Consider the following 19,310-nt stretch of genomic DNA (forward strand, 5'->3'; position numbering starts at 1 on the left):
ACCACGTTCAAAGTCTCTTAAAATTTTATAACCTCACGTTCAAAGTCATAAAAATTTTATAACCTGCCATTGTAGCAACAGTAACCGATCTAACAATTGCACCAGACATTTGTTGTCGTATACAGGCGTTGCCGACCGCAGTGCCGTATTCTGTCTGTTTACATTCGTGTGTATTTGAATACGCATGCCTATACCAGGTTCTTTGGCGCTTCAGTGTAAAAGAGGTATGTAAATAAAACTTAAGCGCTCTTATTTGAAATAGTTGTGAAAGTAAACAAGGGAAACTTCATAAAAACCGATAACAATGTTTAGTGCATGTCGTTCATCTAATATGAAATGTTGCAAATTAGTAACAAAACTAAAGAAGTAGTCCTTGAAGTAATCCTAGCTGGAAGTACGCCCAGGTTATTCCGGGTCTGTGTACCAGAAAGTAAATCCAGTCTGTTAGCATTAACAGATAATGCTACTCTGTTACCGCAGCACGGCACATGAGCGTCTACCAGTCTTACGAGCCTGGCTGGCGCAACGGGCTCTCCGCACTTGATGCCCGCCGCCCGCCGCCGCCTCCTGCGCCACAGCAACTCCGTGAGTTTGCGGCGAATAGCCGGGCGGTGGGGGGCGCACGCGCGGGACTGAAACCTGGGATGGACAGCTCTGCTTCACAGATGTATAAATTTCTGCGCCTCTGTGTGTTCGTTGCCATCGACTTGCAGCTCTTGCACTCACTGTTCTTGTGTTTCTGTCATCGTATACTTTGTTCACGAAGTACTGTAATTTAGCCTGAAACTATTGAAAATGTGTAGTAGTCTATCCCTACATATTTGTGAGCTGGTAATATCATCCGTTAAGGTTGATACCGGTTATGTTTGTCCTTTGAATGAAGTAAATTAACGCATTCTAACAGGTGTATTACATATTTGTTTGCATCGCGGAAGTAGATCTGAAAGAGATATTAGTAAGTCGCCGTGACAGACAACGAGAGAAGATGGATTGGGGGTAGTATGTGTATTGCAAATAGCAAGTTGTTAGTGTGCTAAATCAGCATGTACAAAAATGTTCAAATATGTGTGAAATCTTATGGGACTTAACTACTGAGGACATCAATCCCTAAGCTTACACTCTACTTACCCTAAATTATCCTAAGGACAAACACACACATCCATGCCCGAGGGAGGACTCGAACCTCCGCCAGGATCAGCCGTCAACATATACACTGACAGAAAAAACCGCAATACCAAAAACTAATTAATACAGAGTAATGAAATTCCGGGAATACATTGTCTAGGTAACATATTTCTGTTATTAACATTGGAAGGTCACAGGTTACTGTAAGTGCGAGATAAGCCATCGTAAATGTGAAATGATAGTACATTAATAACCGATGTAACGGCCAGAATGTCGTATGGAAACATGTAAACGTGCATGCTTTGTGCTGTACAGGTGCCAGACGTCAGTGTTTCAATGGAGCTCCATGCTTGTGGCACTTGGTCAGTCAATACACGGACAGTTAATGCTGGTTGTGTGGAATTGTCGTCAGATGATGTCCCATATGCGCTCGACTAGAGAAAGCTGGTGATAGAGCTCGCCAAGGCAACGTGTCTACACTCTGTAAAACATGTAATAATACAACAGCGGTACGTGGGCGATCGTTATCCTGTTGTAAAACACTCCGTGGAATTGTGTTCATGAATGGCAGCACAACAGGTTGAATCACCAGATTGCTGTACAGATTTACAGTAGTGCCACGTGGTCGCTCAGGATTCGGTCTTCTTGTGGCTATACATTCTCGTGAACACCGCTGCCATCAATAATGTACAGTGGCTATATTCATGCCAAGTCTTTCTGCAATACCGTAGGAGGAACGTCCATCTCCTCGTAGCCCTATTAAACAACCTTGCTCAAACTCAGTGAGGTGTTAATAATGGAATCTTTGTCGCCTTAAAAGCATTCTTGACTACCAGCAACTCACCACGTACAGTCTCAAAGGTGATAAACGCTCATGATCGTTAGGGCTTTTATTTAAAGTGAATCTGGACTGCATCCCCTTGGGCTACTGGAACAAAATCTGGATAGACGTCATCTCTCAAATGTAGACACACACCTATCAACTTCTGGTAATTTCACACAACTCCTTCTCCGTGTTGTGATTTCTTTTACGGTCAGTGTATACAAATGAATAGGTGGTACCGCTAAGTAGCAGTATCAAATGGAACTACACCACATGTTGCGAAAGAAAAGGGCACCTTTCTGCAATTTTCTCTGTTGCTGTTTAGGATTCCAGTGAAAATGTTTCATGTATTATTTCAAATACAAGTTGCGGTTGGACTAATTGGTATTTATCCCATTTCCAGGAATATGATCATCCATACACTCTACTAAAAAATCCAACTGGTTTTCTGTCGAAGCTTGTAGAGGAAACGGGCTCAGCCATGGCAGAACAGCTGCGCTGCATCGCCAGACAGGTGAGACTCTTGTGTGTCACGACTCTAGTTTGTCTTCATGTTACGTGTGAAAGCGATACCACAACATATGTTTAATTTTTTCAGAGCTATACTCAGCTACAAGGTTTGGAAGAAGAATCAGACTGACGGACATGAAATTTATGAATCTTCATTTACTGCCTCAAATTTTGTTTGTACAAGGTGTTATCTGCAAGAACTGCCTGTGGAATGGACTATTTCCACGTTTCGCTAACGGAACAGTTATTTCCAACGATCTCTGATGAGAAGTATTCTCCATGGACTGTTGTTTTGTTAATTCTCTTATGTTTCCCAGCTAATTTGTCATGACGAATTAAAACTAGATCAAAACTGGGTCTGAGTGTTAACATTCGCAAAGCTTGCTTTCACACCCATATATTTTGGTGATGACTATCTTTAGATGGTATCCGATGACATCTCAGTGTAGGGCATCAAATGTTGTATTCGAGTAAATTACTTACCTTATGGTTCGCAGATTCAGAATCTACGTAGCCTTCAATGAACTACTTATAAAAAATGCACTTGAACATACCATCTGCAGGAAATAATCACAAAACTCATTCTGGACCAAAGACAGCAGTTACATGTAACAAGTCTTCTTGTCAAACAATTAACATCTTCCATTACAAAGTAAGATTAAAACGAAAAAGAAGAAAGAACAAAATGCCCATAATGTGAATCATTGCCTCATTTCTTTACTGTCAAACTGCAAGTTCATCTGGATGAGAAACAATTCTGTATGTGCTTCACAATGACCCAATATCATTTTACTTCCATTTAGATTCTATTAATCACGCTGGAAACATAAAACGAATTGTAGTAAACCGATAGCCGTCCCAAAATGATTACTGGTTAATACGTTACAATGCCTCTCAGTTTCTGTTCCATTACCTAGCTGTAACCTGAATTGATTGTGTCCAAACGGTACCAATAAAAGACATCTTCCTATCTTTTAATATCACTTTTCCCTTTTAGATTACACAATATCTATATTGAAATATATTAAGTGCTTACTATTCCTTTAAAGTGCTGCTAATATATTAATACAAGTAACAGTTACTTGATCTTGTTTTGTGAATAAAACTTACATAAATCAGACAACATAGAACATTTATCATACAGACATGTGTAGCAATGGATATATGAAAGTCTGAGTCTGCAACATGGGGAACAGCATTATGCAGCATTTCACCACTCTTTAAAATCTGTTTATGCTATCAGCTTTAAGACCAACGTCTATGTGTTGCATACATATCTTACACATCAATAAACAACGAAAAGTGCACCTGATGCAAATCCCTGGAAATGATACAAAAATTCGGAACACAACAATAACTATGACAAGTACTGAAAAATTAGTCACTATTAAGCAGCGACATGAGATTTTAGTATTTAAAATATTGCGTTTCGTTAAATGAACAATTCCGAGCTCTTCTATCGATGGCATTAGCAGATCACTAAAACGCAGTTGTAGTGATCAGGAGTTAGCACGTCAGAAACCACTGTCGACATGAATGGCTCCATGACAGACAAAATGGTTTACAGGGGCAGCTCCACGCCAGAAACCACGATCTATTGGGCATCTCCACAGTAGAAAACACAGCCTACAGAATTAGCTCTGCGCTGGAATATGGGGTGTACAGGGGAGGCTCTGCAGGAGAAAGTGCTGTCCAAACGGCAGCTCTGCAGCTAAAGATGTGGTCTAGAGAGGTGCCTCCAGGGCAAAACCCACAGTCTATGGGAGCATTCCGCAACAGAAAACGTGGTGTATAGGGGTGGCACCTTTCCAGGAAACGCAGACTTCAGGATTGGTTCTGCAGTGGAAAATGCGGTCTACAGTGGTGATTCCACGGCAGAAAATGCAGTCTTCAGGGGCAGCTCTGTGGCAGTAAATGCAGTCTAGAGAGGTGGCTCCACAGCAGAAAACGTGATTTACAGAGTCAGGTCTGTGGCAGAAGACGCTGCACCACAGCCCCACCAACATGTGGACAGGCACCTCAGTGTGAGCTTCCTCATTATATGTGTCATGTCACAAGATTCAGGTAGAGTTTTAATGGTGGTAGCATCCCCTCCTCTTCCCTCCTCATCCAGAAGGGATTGTCCATGAGGTCTCACCTTCCAACAAGGCAGATGACAAAGCTCCTGCCGACAGGAAAGAGCAAGGTTTTAGCTGTTCCCTAAACTGACGTGGCAGACTGCACCTGTTTCTTGTGGGTTCTAAAGGGACTGCTCATACTGACACAGCTGTCAGTCAGCCAGTACCCTGACGGTGCTGCACTCTCTGGTACCCTGTGGACAGTTCACTACAAGTCATGCTCTCCACTGCGCCACCTCGCCACTATGCAGTTGCACTGTGATTTCAAGGAAAACGTTTGTTTAACACAATTATAACCCAGATAGTCCTGAATTTTTTTTTTTCAAAATTGATTTATATCTTATCTACATTCATTCACAAGGTTGTAAGGAAGAAAGTAAAAACAATTTTGAGTATTTATTTTTATTTAGTATTTCCAAAAATGGGTGTCCTTCCAGAAGGACGCCAGGACAATAAGGGAACATGTTTTTAAAGTGTATGACATTGCGCAATTAACTTGTTTCGGTTTTTATACTTTCAAATAAACATAAATAAATTTGAATTATTGGCTAAAACAGCTAATAAATACAAAAAACAAAGAAAATAACCTATACACATATTTTATACACTAGTATGATAAGACAAAAAGCAACAAACATGAAGTGGTTCGTCACATTTTATGCACATAGTAGTAGTTTTTTTGTGGCAACTTCGATATTTCAGCTGCTTCTTCTTTTTTGTTACCTCATCCGTTGGTAATTCAGCAACATAATGTTCTCTTCCATCAAATCTAGAATCTAGTTTTGCCCTCTTACAAGGACGTCCTCTGCTGGTAGTGACTCTTTTGTGACTTTCAAGAATTGCAGTGACAATTCGACGACGAAATGTCAGATGATCTATGGGTTCTTCGTTGTGCTTGTAAAGATCCCAGGCATTTTGCTCTGCAATGTCTATAAAATGTGCAATGATCGGGAAATACCACATTTTCTCTCTTATAGATTCATCTGTATAGGGATACATTTTGGTCAGCTCGATCTATGCCTCCCATATGAGTATTGTAGGAGTGTAATAAGTTAGGTTGAGGCACACTAATCCTTTTCTTTTGTTCGCTGGAAAATCTTGCTACAGAGCGTAGTGGTTGCACTCTGTCAAAGTTGGTGGCTACAGTAACAACATTGTTATCATTCCAACCTACAATGGAAATCCCGGATGCTGAGTCAGAACAAACTTCATATGATCCTCTATTTTCTTTTATCATTTTTTCTACAGGTGATAGAGTACAATTCTTAACTCTGTTTCCTCTTATTGTTCCTGTTGCTTCCACGCCCCTCTCTTTTAGGTCAGTAGTAGTTCAACGCTGGTGAAGAGGTTATCAAAGTATATTCGATATGGAACATGTGGAAGTGACTGGTCAACATAAGTCATTACCACACCGTACCCCATACCTTTCGTTTCATAATCCTTACTACACGTGCCAGCTCCTTGGTAGGGTTCGAGCCAAATAATATATCCACCACTTGTGCCTCCACACCAAAATTTGAATTCGTATCGGATTGGTTTCCCTTTTATGAATTGTTTGCACCTGTGACTTCCGAAGTATGGGATCATCGATTCATCGACAGAATGATGCCGCACGTGAGGCGCAAATTGTTTGAATCTATCATTCAGCATACACAGTAATGGGCGGATTTTCCCGAAACGGTCTGATTTATCTAAATTGTCATTGTTGCATACATGCAAATGGAAAAGATGAAGTCAAATCGATCTCTGGACATGGAATTTGTTACGAGGTCGTTGTGACTGTCTTTATCTGATTGCCAGTACATCTTTCTGCGTGACACTGTTACATATTCACTTAGCAGAAATATTGCAATAAACACCAACATCTCATCTTCTGAACAATCACCTAGTCTATTTCTCTTGGCTGCGTACTGATTTGTGTATGTGACCATCATTAGAAACACTTCGTTATCAAAAAACTGTTGGAAATATGCAAGAGGTGTTCGCCCTTTCTTCATTCCAACTGTGAACATTAGAGGCCATACAGGTGTTGGATTAACAATTTCACCACTTTTCCAGTTATATTTCTTGAGGTTTAGAACTTTATTCTTCGATAGCCTTGCTGGTTTGTTTGTGGTTGTTGTTGTTATTGTTACTGTTTTTGTACTGCTGGAGGGTCCTGGAACAACATCAGAGGTGGAGGATTGTTTCCTTGTTGCATTCACAGCATTACCATTGGTAAAAATGGCCAAATCACAAAGCGCAGTAGCATTGAGCTGACTTGCTGGTAATTTATCTACACTTGGATTTTCTTCAGCACCAGAATCTTCAACTGTTACGTCATCAGTTGAATTTAGAGGAGGGTGTAATGTTACGTTCACACCAGTATTAGGTATTTCCTCATCCTTTGATTCTAACATGTCCAAAAGTTCCATCAGTGTACATCGTTTTCTGTGAATACAAAATGACAAGATATTACCCTGACGTCCTTCTGGAAGGACGGTTGAAAACATAATTGAATTACAACTGACGAAAACTTTCAATCGTAATATAAACCCATAACTAATATAGGTTAATTCTTTAAGATATTATATGACAAGTTTCAGAATTATTGACGCAATATGAAAGAAAATATACATACCCATCGATGATAAGGTCAGTCAGTTCGTCCATGGTAAAATCGGCCCTATCTTCAAGACACCGTTTCTCACTCACTATGAACGACACCGTCAAACTGACTGTCGCAGCGCGCAACTGGCTCTGCCTACTTCATATAACAATGCGACACAGTCCGTTGCAACAATGCGTTATTCGCAAAAATAAATAATTTCAACAGTGAGTGACATCGTCCTTCCAGAAGGACGTCAGTGTTATCTGGGATAACGTCACATCTTACAGTCTCACGTCACTGCCTAACAGTCTACCGTTGACTGACATAATTATTAAGACTTTTGGCTTTAGGCAATCCATTCGCAGTCTGCTTTGAAAAATGGAATCACTGGCAATGTATGTCTCATGCACTTTTGTTCAAACAATGCTGTTTAAGAAATATAGTTATTTTTTTGCCAAACCAAACGAGACATTACAAAGAAAAATACTGTAAAATGTATAGTATAGAACGGTCAATAACCGTATTTATGTAGAAAATATCATGACCAGCATAAGGATTGTGAACAAATTATCCCTTGCCTGGTGCGCAAGCCATCAGTGAACGAACACCAGAGAAGGAGAATTCAGGGAGATACTGGCAGAGATGGGTGCAGTGCACACGATGTCACCAACAGGAATGATTTATGTCAACAATGCTCAAAAGTTCATACTCAATGTGCATAATTTATTATTTCAAGGACGTATCAGTAATTATAGGTGGAAGTGAGTATAACTGAAGATCTCAGCTGTAAACAAATGTAAGGGGCAGTCGATGAGAAAAAGAGTTATTTGTTTTAAAACATGGTGTGTGATTTGCTTTATTTATATTAGTTGACAATTCAATGGAAAACCAAGAAATGGTAACTATAACTCTTATTTCAGATTACGAGTAATGGCAACTTTGTCAGGACGTGTCCAAGCAAACAGTGTTAAGCGTCAAAAATCTAGCAGTTATTGTTAAATAGGAGAATATGAATAATTATCTAGCAAGTAAACAATGTTGTGTCCCTTACTGTTGTTTACATGAACTCAGGCAACAGTATGATGCCACAAATGTCAAGGACCATCCTGTAGCAATGAAAACAAAATTAATTTTATATGTTTCTGAATAATACTTATTGTCTAGGTTGTTATACTGTAAAATTTAATAATGCTAATCTTAACACCATAAACTGAAACTATTCAAACCTTTAAATCTGTATATTTGAAAGATTTCACAATGATGTTTTGTTAACTCGGCCAGCAAGAAAACTATGGCTCATCAACAAGTGCATTCAGTTTAGAACTAAATGTATTCAGACATTTTTAAGAATAGAATTTTAAATAGAAAATATGATTTTGAAAACATATCATTGCTCTAGAAATATTTGAAAATAAAGACATACCTGAACTAAAAAATTACAGTAGAAGAAATTCATATATCTTATTTGTGAGATTTTATTGAAACTTTACTATACAGATTCTGGAAACAATGAGCTTGTCCCTTACCACTGTTTACAGTTGATATCTTCAATTGAATGTCTACAAGTTTATCATAATAAATGGTTGCTACCTTGTAAAGAAAGGTAAGAAGCTCATGAAATTTGCAAAAAGAATTCAGCCTTAAAGTTGAAGTACTCAGCCTGCCCTGATATCGTATAATATTCCACATTGGATGGACAGAAACAATATATTGCACCAAACCTATACGCCCAACGTCTGCCCAAATCACAAAGGGGCAATGAAAGCCCTTCAAGTTTTGTGAATAATGTAAAATTTTGTCTGGTATAACTTAAATGTTCTGACTGAAAAGGAATCATGAAATGTAACTGCACAAACTAGTCTCTTACTGGATGATCTCCTGTCAGCTTCAAATCAAAGTTATGCCAATAATAGTAAAAGGATTTCAGTGATCAAGTGCCATTTAAGAATATAACAGAACAATCAACTGTTCAGCATAAGTTAATCTGGAATTCTACTGGGAAAGGACAACGATAATACCCAGTGCCTGAAACCTTAATAATATAGAAGGCTCATTCAGATGCAATAAATATTGTAAAGTTTAAATATTCATTTCGATCAGGAGTAAAATATTTGCACTGTAGTTATCAGTAATCAAGAGATTAATAGCTAATGTTGTTCGCGTGACATATTGTCAAGTCATCAAGTTTGCTTATTATTTACAGCAAATTGTTGGAAATGGAGTAACTGCATTTAAAAAGTAATTTTAAACAGAAAGCTCAACTGCTATTATAAAAAGCAGTAAGAAAGGCATTCACGAAAACAAAGGCATTGTCAGACCCACTGAACTTTCTCAATATCAACTCATGTTGAAGGATCTTTTTCCATCTATTAAAAATCTGTATACAGACATGCATGCATCTTTGCACTAATTAAAGGGATGTCAGGTCATGTAACTGAAGTATAAATATATAATTCATTGTAGAATTAAGCTGCCTGATAGCTACAACTATCTTAATTTTAATTCAGAAGAGTTTTACTTTGTATATTAAATTAAACATAATATAAATATGGTAGGAACCATATTTTGGTCAATTATTCCTTTCACATCATGTTTTGTTGTCTAAGCAAAATTATATAAGGGTAATAATTACGAAATATAAAAAACTTTGAAATTATTTGTGAAATGCCTCAAATCAAAGGAAAGTTTTGCTTATTCCAAAATGTGTTTCAGACTTTCTGTGTCTACACTATATCTGAATCTGGAAAATTTAATATTATGATTTATAGTTTACTAATATTGGTTCATCTGGGGCATTTGTGTTACAGTGTCACGTGTAAAACGTAATCTTTTGTTCTCTAACTTTGACTGAATGTATGTATGAATGAATGTTACTTTTGATGACAGTCATTTCATTGATTTTCAATATTGCATCATAAATGTTTTCTTTATTACATGCCACGGTTTTGGAATAAGCCAAAAACAATTGGTTCCTTATGAAACTAATTATTCTGTTATGTTCTTTGTTTGTCAAAGGGTTTGAGTTCATGGTAGCAAAATATAGGTTGATGAATTTCACTGGTTTCAACATTCTAAACAGGAATTTTTATGTGATTCTAGAGTTTCTCCCGGCGTATTTGATAATCAAAATATCCACGGGTTTTTTATACAAGAATCCTAAAACACAGTTTCACAGAGGTTGTGTGGTATCCACACAACCTGCCACGTTAGCTGAGAGAGCTAATGCACTGCTTGCTGGACTCAAATAGGCGCCAGCTGTGGATCAAATCCTCCTGGTGGGTTAGCGATGAAGGCCGGTGTGCTGGCCTGATTGGGTATGGATTTTGGCGGTTTTCCACATCCCACTAGGTGAATACCAGGCTAATCCCCACGTCCCATGTCAGTTACACGACCTGCAGACATTTGGAAACGTTCGCAATATTTCACATTTTACACTCGATGACGACAGCTGGGGTACACTAATTCCATCCTGGGGGTTTGGGGTGACTACAGGAAGGGCATCCGGCCACCCTCTGGAACTAACACTGCCACATTGAAGTGGTGCAAAGGCCCAAAGAAAATTATGTATGGTATCCATGCAATCAGAAAGCAGTCAGCACTGTTGTGTTGTTGTTATAAACATGTTTTATGTACAAAAAATAGAACTTAAATAACAGCAATTTAAGACAGGATAAAAGGGTCTGTTACTTGGTGTTGTGATTGACTTTTCTTCAATAACGGATATTCGATTGTGAATTCATATCACAATAGCCCCATAATATTCTACAAATAATTGGAGAATTCTGTCAATATAATGTAATTCCATTGAGCCAAAGGTATAATTGTGCCTCTACTCGACAGTATGTGCCACAACCACAACAAAGTCTAACTTATGGCAGATAATCAAACTGCAACCATGTCCCTTCTCACATGAAATGCAATGGGAAAAGTGCAACAAATTATTAAAGGAATTTTACAACGTATGGGTGAAGACAAACAAAAGAACATGCATGTCAACAAAACATAAAAATTCAAAATCAGATGTGTTTTAATTGCGTATATAAGCTACTAGCTAAGCGCTCAATGCTTTGCCTGCATACACTATGATCTGCACAGGCTTTTCTATTTTTCTTTAATCGAATTTTTATGTTCTTCACGAATTTCAAAACGTTCTAAACTCTTCACACTAATTAAGGCTAAATAAGCATGGTCTTTTCTGAATATTCTTCTTATCAAAACGAAATTATGGTAGCTGGGTTTTGTTTTTCATGCATTTTGCCTTTGTGTGGTTCTTTCCCTAAGACATTTCTTTTTACCTGACTGAGAAGTGAAATATAAATTTTCACAGATATAGCTTTAAATTTTTTTTAATATGTCGAAAATTTGCTTAAAATTTTCGTCCCCTATTCTACTGACTAGGGGTTGAATTTCCAGAAACAGAACACATAGTTTACTATTTCTAACAGAGAAGCCAAAGCCAAATTTTTATAATTTTAACTTTGAAACTGTTTTTATAATGAAACAATTTCATAGAAGTTTCCATTTCCTATTTCAATACATTAGGGATTGAAATTCAAAATACTAGAGCCCTTTTTGTTTTGTTTACTTGTAGCTAAGAAGTCGTAAACCAATTTTCATAGATGTAGCTTTAACAGTTCTTTAGTAGTCCCATAATTATGATTTATTTCCAAGAAACATTCACTCAATATTTTCCCCTAGGTGGTTGAATTACCAAAAATTCTCAGACTTGTATTTTTTTACTTCTGACTAGCGAATCAAATACCAATGTTGTTATTACCTTAATAGTGACATATTTTCAAAAACGCATTTCTTCCCATATATCAAAATCTTAGGAGTGAAAACCAAATGGTCTTTTCTTAAATGAGGCTTACAGTATAACTTCTACATCCTCTGCAAATTTCAAGTTTCTATTCTTAGCAGTTTGCTCTGGGCGATGAAGAGTCAGCCAATCAATCTGACCATTTCATCCCTGTAGGAGGTGAATTTCCAAAAATAGTGAAAACTCATGTTTCATTTCTAACCAGAAAGCCAAACACCAGTTTTCAAAGATTTAGCTTGAAGAACAGTTTCACCATGAAATGTTTGATCCCCTATTACACCACATAGGGGATGAAATTCCAAAAATAGTGGAATATAAATTTTTTTTTACTGAAAATCGAAATTCAAATTTTTATAGATTTATCTTTAAAAATCCTTTCAAAATTGAAACAGGTTCACAAAACTTTTCGTCTTCTATTTCACCCTTGTAAGGGTTGATTTTCCAAAAACTCTGAAACAGGCATTTTTTTTGTTTGTAACTAAGAATTCAAAATCCAACTTTCATAAATGTAGCTTTAAAAATACTGTAGTAGTACTTTAATAATGACTTGACTTTCATCTCAACTTTCTACTCCATAGAGGTTGAATTTCCAAAAATGTTGAAACATGTATTTCTTTATTTATGACCAGCAAACCAAATACCAGTTTTTGTATGTCCAGCTTCAAAATTGCCTTTATAGAGACATATTCTCAAAACATCTTTCAACCCCCATTTCACCCCCTTAGCGATGGAATTTCGAAAAATCCCATATTAATGAAGCCTACAGTATAGGATCAACACCCTCTGATAATTTCAAGTATTTATCCTTAGTGGCTCGAACTGGGTAATGATGAGAAAGTGAGTGAGTGAGATAGTCAGTCAGTTGGGACATTGACTTTTACATACAGAGTTTTATGTAACAATTTTGTAAAAACATAAATGAAATAAAAATATATAAGATTGTGGCTTTGGTATTAAAGTTGCTGCATAAAACATAATAATTATGAGGTTTTAAAAATTCACAATAATATCAGGCTGACATGAAATTAATAATTATGAGAGTTAAAAAATCACAGTAATATCAAGCTGATATCCCACTACAATGCTAACTCTTAAAAATAATTCACTACACATAGCAAGGTATATATATTTCAGAATATCAATAAAAATATATTAAAAATTTAGTACATCAAGTTGCTGCCGTCTTCAGGTATGTGGTTAGTCCATGTAGTGGATTTCACATCATACAGACTTAGCACATGTCCTTATTGCTACATCATTTTACATCGCACCAATAGTGTGAATCCTGTCCACATTGTGAGTTTTCATATTATGTGGTCTTATTATTTATCGTTATAGCCCACAAAATTGAATTTATTTATTATAATCGTAGGAGGTTGGGAGCTAACATCAATATTTATGTTTGAGATCCTGGAACTACAGAAAAGGAATGGATTATACAGCAGATTTAAAGGATTTTAACTAAAATATCACAGAGAGTGGTACTCAGTGATTGTGGATGTAATATTCAGTGAGCCCGTTGGTAATAAATTCACTTGCAAACTACAATATTAAATTCATGTACACATTCATTTCATTTTCCACTGCATTATATTAACTTTTATGATTGAATGTTAGTGTACAGATCACTTTTTTCTTCAGCTTCATTAATTTACCATGTAGCTAAACAAACATATATAAAAGAATTAATTCCTGTGATAGGATAGCATTAGAAAAAAATACACAAGTAATAAATCATCATATTATGTTGTAATCAGGAGCAAATAAAACTAAACATAGTATTGTCTACTGCAGTACCAGTGAAAGATCCTTTATCAGGGAAGGATTGCATGAAAGTCTTAGTGTGGCTCACTATGCCTCTTAGAAAACAAGTAAAATTGAAAGATATACATTGATGGAAAAATCTGCAGTGCCAAAAACTATCTGATGTAGGGTAATGAAATTTTGGGAATACATTTGGTTGTGTAAGATATTTAAATGATTAACGTTGTGAGATCACAGGTTAATGTGAGTGCAGGATGAGTCATTGAAAATGTGAAATAGAGTCACATTAATAACTGGTGTAACCGCCAAAATATTGACTACAGATATGCAAATGTGCATGCATTGTGCTGTACAGGTGCCAGTTATCAGTTTTTGGGATGCCTGTTGCAGTTGGTGATCAATAGAGGGACAGTTAATGCTGGTTGTGGATGATGTGGAGTTACTGTCCAATGGTGTCCCACATGTGCTCAACTGGAGACAAGTCACGTGATTGACCACGCCAAGGCAACATGTCGGCACTCCATAAAGGATGTTGAATTACAACAGTATGTGGGTGATGGGAAACACACCCTGGAATGCTGTTCATCAATGGCAACACAACAGGTCGAAACACCAGATTGATGTATGAATTTGCAGTCAGGGTGCATAAGTTAACCACAAGAGTGCCCCTGCCGTCACTGAAATTGCATCACAGACCATAACTCCAGATTTAGGTTCAGTGTGTCTGACATACAGACAGGCTGGTTGAAGGCCTTCAGCTGGCCTCCTTCTAACCAATACACAGCCATCACTGGCACTGAGGCAGAATCAACTTTCATCAGAAAACTCATCATACTTCCACCCTGCCCTCTAACGAACTCATGCTTGACGCCACTGAAGTCGCAAACTTTGGTGTTTAGGGGTCAATGGAACTTGCACTGCAGGGTATTTGGCTCGATGTCCTCGAAGAAATCAATTTGTAACGTTTCGTTGTGTCACTGTGATGTCAACTATTCCTCAAATCGCTGCTGCAGATACAGTACCATGTGCCAGACCCACCCGCTGAACATGATGGTCTTCACTCTCCCTAGTGCCACTTGGCTGCTGGAAGCAGGTCTTCCTGCTACTGCACATTTCCGTGACTACCACTGCCAGCAGTCATGTACAATTGCGACATTCCTGCCAAGTCTTTCCGCAATATCGCAGAAGGAACATCAAGTTTCTCATAGATGTGTTGAACGACCTCATTCAAATTCAGTTAGGTGTTGTTAATGATGGCTTTGTCGCCCTAAAGGCTTTCTTGACCAATATCATCTCACCATGTCCAATCTCAGAGATAAGTACCACTCACGATCGTTACTGCATGTATTTAAAGCAAACCTGATTTTCATCCTCGTAATGGCGCTACTAGTGCCACTCTTATGCGACTGACCTAAAACCTGAATATACATCATCTGTTATATGCACAAATACGCTACCCAGCTTTCGTTTATGTTCGCAAAATTTGTTCTTTTTAGTGTTGCCATTACTTTTTCTGTCAAAGTATTTACATATAAAGAGCTGATTTACAAACTTAAATTGTAACCGATTTATACCAATCAAAATTGAACGATCTTCAGTTAACATATTCATTCACTGATTATCTAAAAAAACTTAGAATTCATTTGAAATGTAACATCAGAGAACCAAATTCTAAAAACTTACTACACTGTTTACCTCAGGTCACTGAAAGTTAAGTATTTGTCTCTTAAACCAAAAACAGAGTAAATTAACACCTGCTTCTGAGGGAGACTATTAATCTAAATCCTTCAAATGTCACAATTTGTATGATTTTTCCTATTTTTTATATTTTGATTTCATTAATTCTATTTCTAATTAATCTTCTTTCATTTAAACTAAATCTTATTGCAAGGGCAGAGAGAGAGATAACTGAAAGAAAGGCTTTAATCTGAAAAGACAGGAAATTTACTTGTAGTATTTGACCTATTAACAAACATCTTTAATTTATCATGAAATTGAACTAGACCATTTCCAAGATTATTAGTAATATCCTCATTATTCTGACTAACCTGATCACAAGTTGATATTAGCAGAGTAAATTAAATAGAATACTACATAATGAATTCAACTTCTTATGAAGACCATAATCATTTATCTACAGTTAAATTTTCGTTATAATATCTTGTAATAACATAATAAAATTACTCCCATATATTTTTACAAATTATGCAGGATTAATATTCATATTTTATTTACCCATGTAACTAATATTCCCATTATTTGTGTGAATCAACCACACTAATCACATATTTACACACCTAGTAGCTCCAGGTATGTCTCCTAAAATAATGTGACTTATAGTTCCAACTGAAACAAATATAAATCTTATTTCTCAAGGAAAATAAGCAGTTTGAATAGCAGCAAATAGAATTGTGAGGCACTTACAGCTAACGCTGTTAGGAAATGCAAGACCATCAATGGCAATGAATCTAATTTCAATATTAATTTTGGACAAATGTTATTATTAATTTTTGAATGAGTCATTGAAATAATTCGGTTCTAAGAACATTATATTCTTAAACATATTTTAGCAATGCACTCAAATTGCCTACAGGACCTAAAAGATAATAGACCATGAGTGTTAACAGGATCAATTGAGAAATAGTTCTAGCATGAGGATAGCCAAATGATTAAACTTTTCATAACTGAATTGGAATTACTTTATTTTCAATTGGATTTGTTTCAATTAAGTAACTAACAGGATTAATTCCACTTATTGCATCTGAAGTTTTATTCTTTGTATCATTTTTCAAGCTTTACTCAGAAGAACACTAGCACCAACTGTTGGAATGCTATAACCACTAATAGGAATCCAAACTATTAATCCTATACAAATTTCACTACACACTTTAGTTATTCTTCTTGAGCCGTAAGTAACTGTAAAATGAGCACATTGTAGATTTACAGAATAAAATCATACACAAGCACAACAATGATTCTCCTTTTACAGTATTTCTAGGGCTATATTTCACTATACTACAAGCATATGAAAGTAAGAAGCTCCCTTAACTATAGATGAGGCAGTTTAAGGTCCAATATTCTATGCTTCTACATCACTGTATAGATGGAGGTTACAACTGGAACACTCGTCCCAAAAACATGTATAATTAGACAATCAATAAATCAAAATCTCTTCAAAACATAGTTCTGGATTTGAAGCTGTTGCATGATCTTGACATTCTGTATATGCATTATGAGTTTGACAGGGAACAGAATACAGGGTTGCAGTTAAATACAACATTTGGGTTGCATCCAGAAAGCATTGATAATAATCAGCAAACCATACATTGAATAAGATGTGAATTATAGTAATGAGTTTTCATCTGAGAGTTTGGTAAATTATTCCCTTATTTTAAATTACTTATAGTCAAAAATTAGCATATTACTATTACTGAATTATGAAATTCCAATTAAAGAAGTCGGCTGTGTGAATCATTCTAACATTTTCATAAAATCAGTAAAGCTGCGTTGGCATTGCTAATTTTTGTATAATTTAAATGTAATATAACATTTTCACTGTTCAAATGACAAATTTCTATTCATAAATAGACTTACAGACAAAAATACTTTGTTATCATCTTCACACAATAACTATAAGCTATTTAGGTACTATAATGTAGTAACATAATTAAAATATTTGAAACACAAAAGCTAAGAAATAACTTTTGAAAATTGAGTCAAGGCATTCAAGAATATAATTAATTACACGTATAAATAAACTGTGTAAATGTAAATTAACTATATAAACCTGTGTAGACTTAAGCTACCTATATAAATCTTACCATCAGCGTTAGATTTTGATGAACAACAAAAGTGAGTATCTAACAAATTTAGTTGTAAGGAAAGGTATAATCATATGGAACCATTAAATCTATAAAAATGTGATATATCCATACAGAACAAATCATGAGGGAAATCAAAACTAGAAATAAGATAACAGGGATAATAATCTATAACAACCACAACAACGATTAAAAACTTTAAATAAAAAGATAAACCAAGTATATGAGGAATACGAAAACATTATGGAGACAGAAGTCCACAACCAAAAACAGCAGCAAACAATATACCAATTTCCCAATAGAAATATAATAAACCCTATCATAAAAAACTTCAATAAATGTTATTATCAGTAGCATTAAATAATAAAACAAACAAAACAATAAGAAACACTTAAACCAAAAGAATAGAAATGCAAAGACAAAATTAGACAAAAACTTATCTTAAATTAAGCAACTCAAAAGTGAAGTCCTTTGTTTAGAAACCAGACAAGGCAGATCTTCCACATAAAGACAATCAAGAACATTTAAACAAACACAAGTGAAATGTTAAAAATTGAGAGTAGATCCCATAAAGCTAATGTCTTTAGAATCTTTCAAATTATAAATTATTAGATTTATACACATCAAGAATAATCGAAAATCATTGGGTGAGTTAATGAATGTAAAAAAAAGCGTAACATACCAAAATTTTTATTATGAAAGGAAAATGTCTTAACGTATAAAGAGAAATAATTGTTTTACACCATCCACCTTGATAGCTGAATGGTCAGAGTGACCGACTGCCATCCTAAGGGGCCCAGGTTCAATATCTGCCTCAGTCGGGGATTTTCTCTGCTCAGAGACTGTGTGTTGTGTTGTCTTCATCATCATTTCATCCCCCTCCAATGCACAGGTTTCCCAATGTGGCGTTCAATGTAATAAGACCAGCATCAATGCGGCTGGACCTGCCCCGTAAGGGGCCTCCTAGCCAATGATGGAAATGCTCATTTCCATTTTAAATCAAATTTAAAATTGTGAACAAGCTACACTACCAATTAATAATAAAAACATAAGCACTGGACTAAAATCAATAAATCAACACAAGCTGTAACAGCAGTAACAACAGTAGATGAATGAACCACAGCATACACAGTGAAGGAGCAGCTGTAGCTGCAGAACATTAAGGAGAAACAGGAGTTTGAGGCTCTAAGTTATAACCTCCAAAACAATTAACAAAGTAATGAACGTTATTTCAAAAAATTCAAGATCAAATGATAATAATAAATATAATTCATCTAAATTTAATATTTAACCAATAGAAATTAAAATAGAAACATCACCAATATGGTTAGTTAATGCATTAATATGCCTGCACTGTAGATACCGAATTTTGATAATAAATAACAAAACAGTAAGAAGTTAATCCTAAACTGAAGAAATCTCACAAAGTTCTAATTAAATTTGGACTAATAACTGGAAACCTATTGAAAGAAGAAAACATTAAAGGAAATATAATAAATCGATTTATAAGGCTTCACAAGATATACTATCTATGAAAAGTAGCTATAGAAGAAGTATGTAAAACAAAAGACATAATGATAGGAGACATTCACCCGAAAATTAAAGTTATTGTAACCACAGAACCATTTGAATCATAAGGTTCTCACTCAGTAAAAAGCCCACAGTTATTTATAAACGATAAATAACTGAAGAAAAAAATTAAAGTCCTTGACAAAAATCAAGAAAAAGCAAATGAACAGAT

General features: G+C 35.8%; 1 protein-coding gene across 2 annotated transcripts in view; it reads left to right on the forward strand.

Moving 5' to 3' along the window:
* Positions 1-3,436, forward strand: part of LOC124594746 (ATP-binding cassette sub-family C member 4-like) — a 193,379-nt gene extending 189,943 nt beyond the window's left edge. For both annotated transcript variants that reach the window (XM_047133125.1, XM_047133124.1), the window contains exons 25-26: positions 2,352-2,462; positions 2,547-3,436. In XM_047133125.1, coding sequence (XP_046989081.1) covers positions 2,352-2,462; positions 2,547-2,588 — 153 coding nt within the window. In that variant the 3' untranslated portion in view covers positions 2,589-3,436. The remainder of the gene's footprint in view (positions 1-2,351; positions 2,463-2,546) is intronic.
* Positions 3,437-19,310: the final 15,874 nt, after the last annotated feature.

Source organism: Schistocerca americana, chromosome 2, assembly GCF_021461395.2.
Source record: "Schistocerca americana isolate TAMUIC-IGC-003095 chromosome 2, iqSchAmer2.1, whole genome shotgun sequence".
NCBI lineage: Eukaryota > Metazoa > Arthropoda > Insecta > Orthoptera > Acrididae > Schistocerca > Schistocerca americana.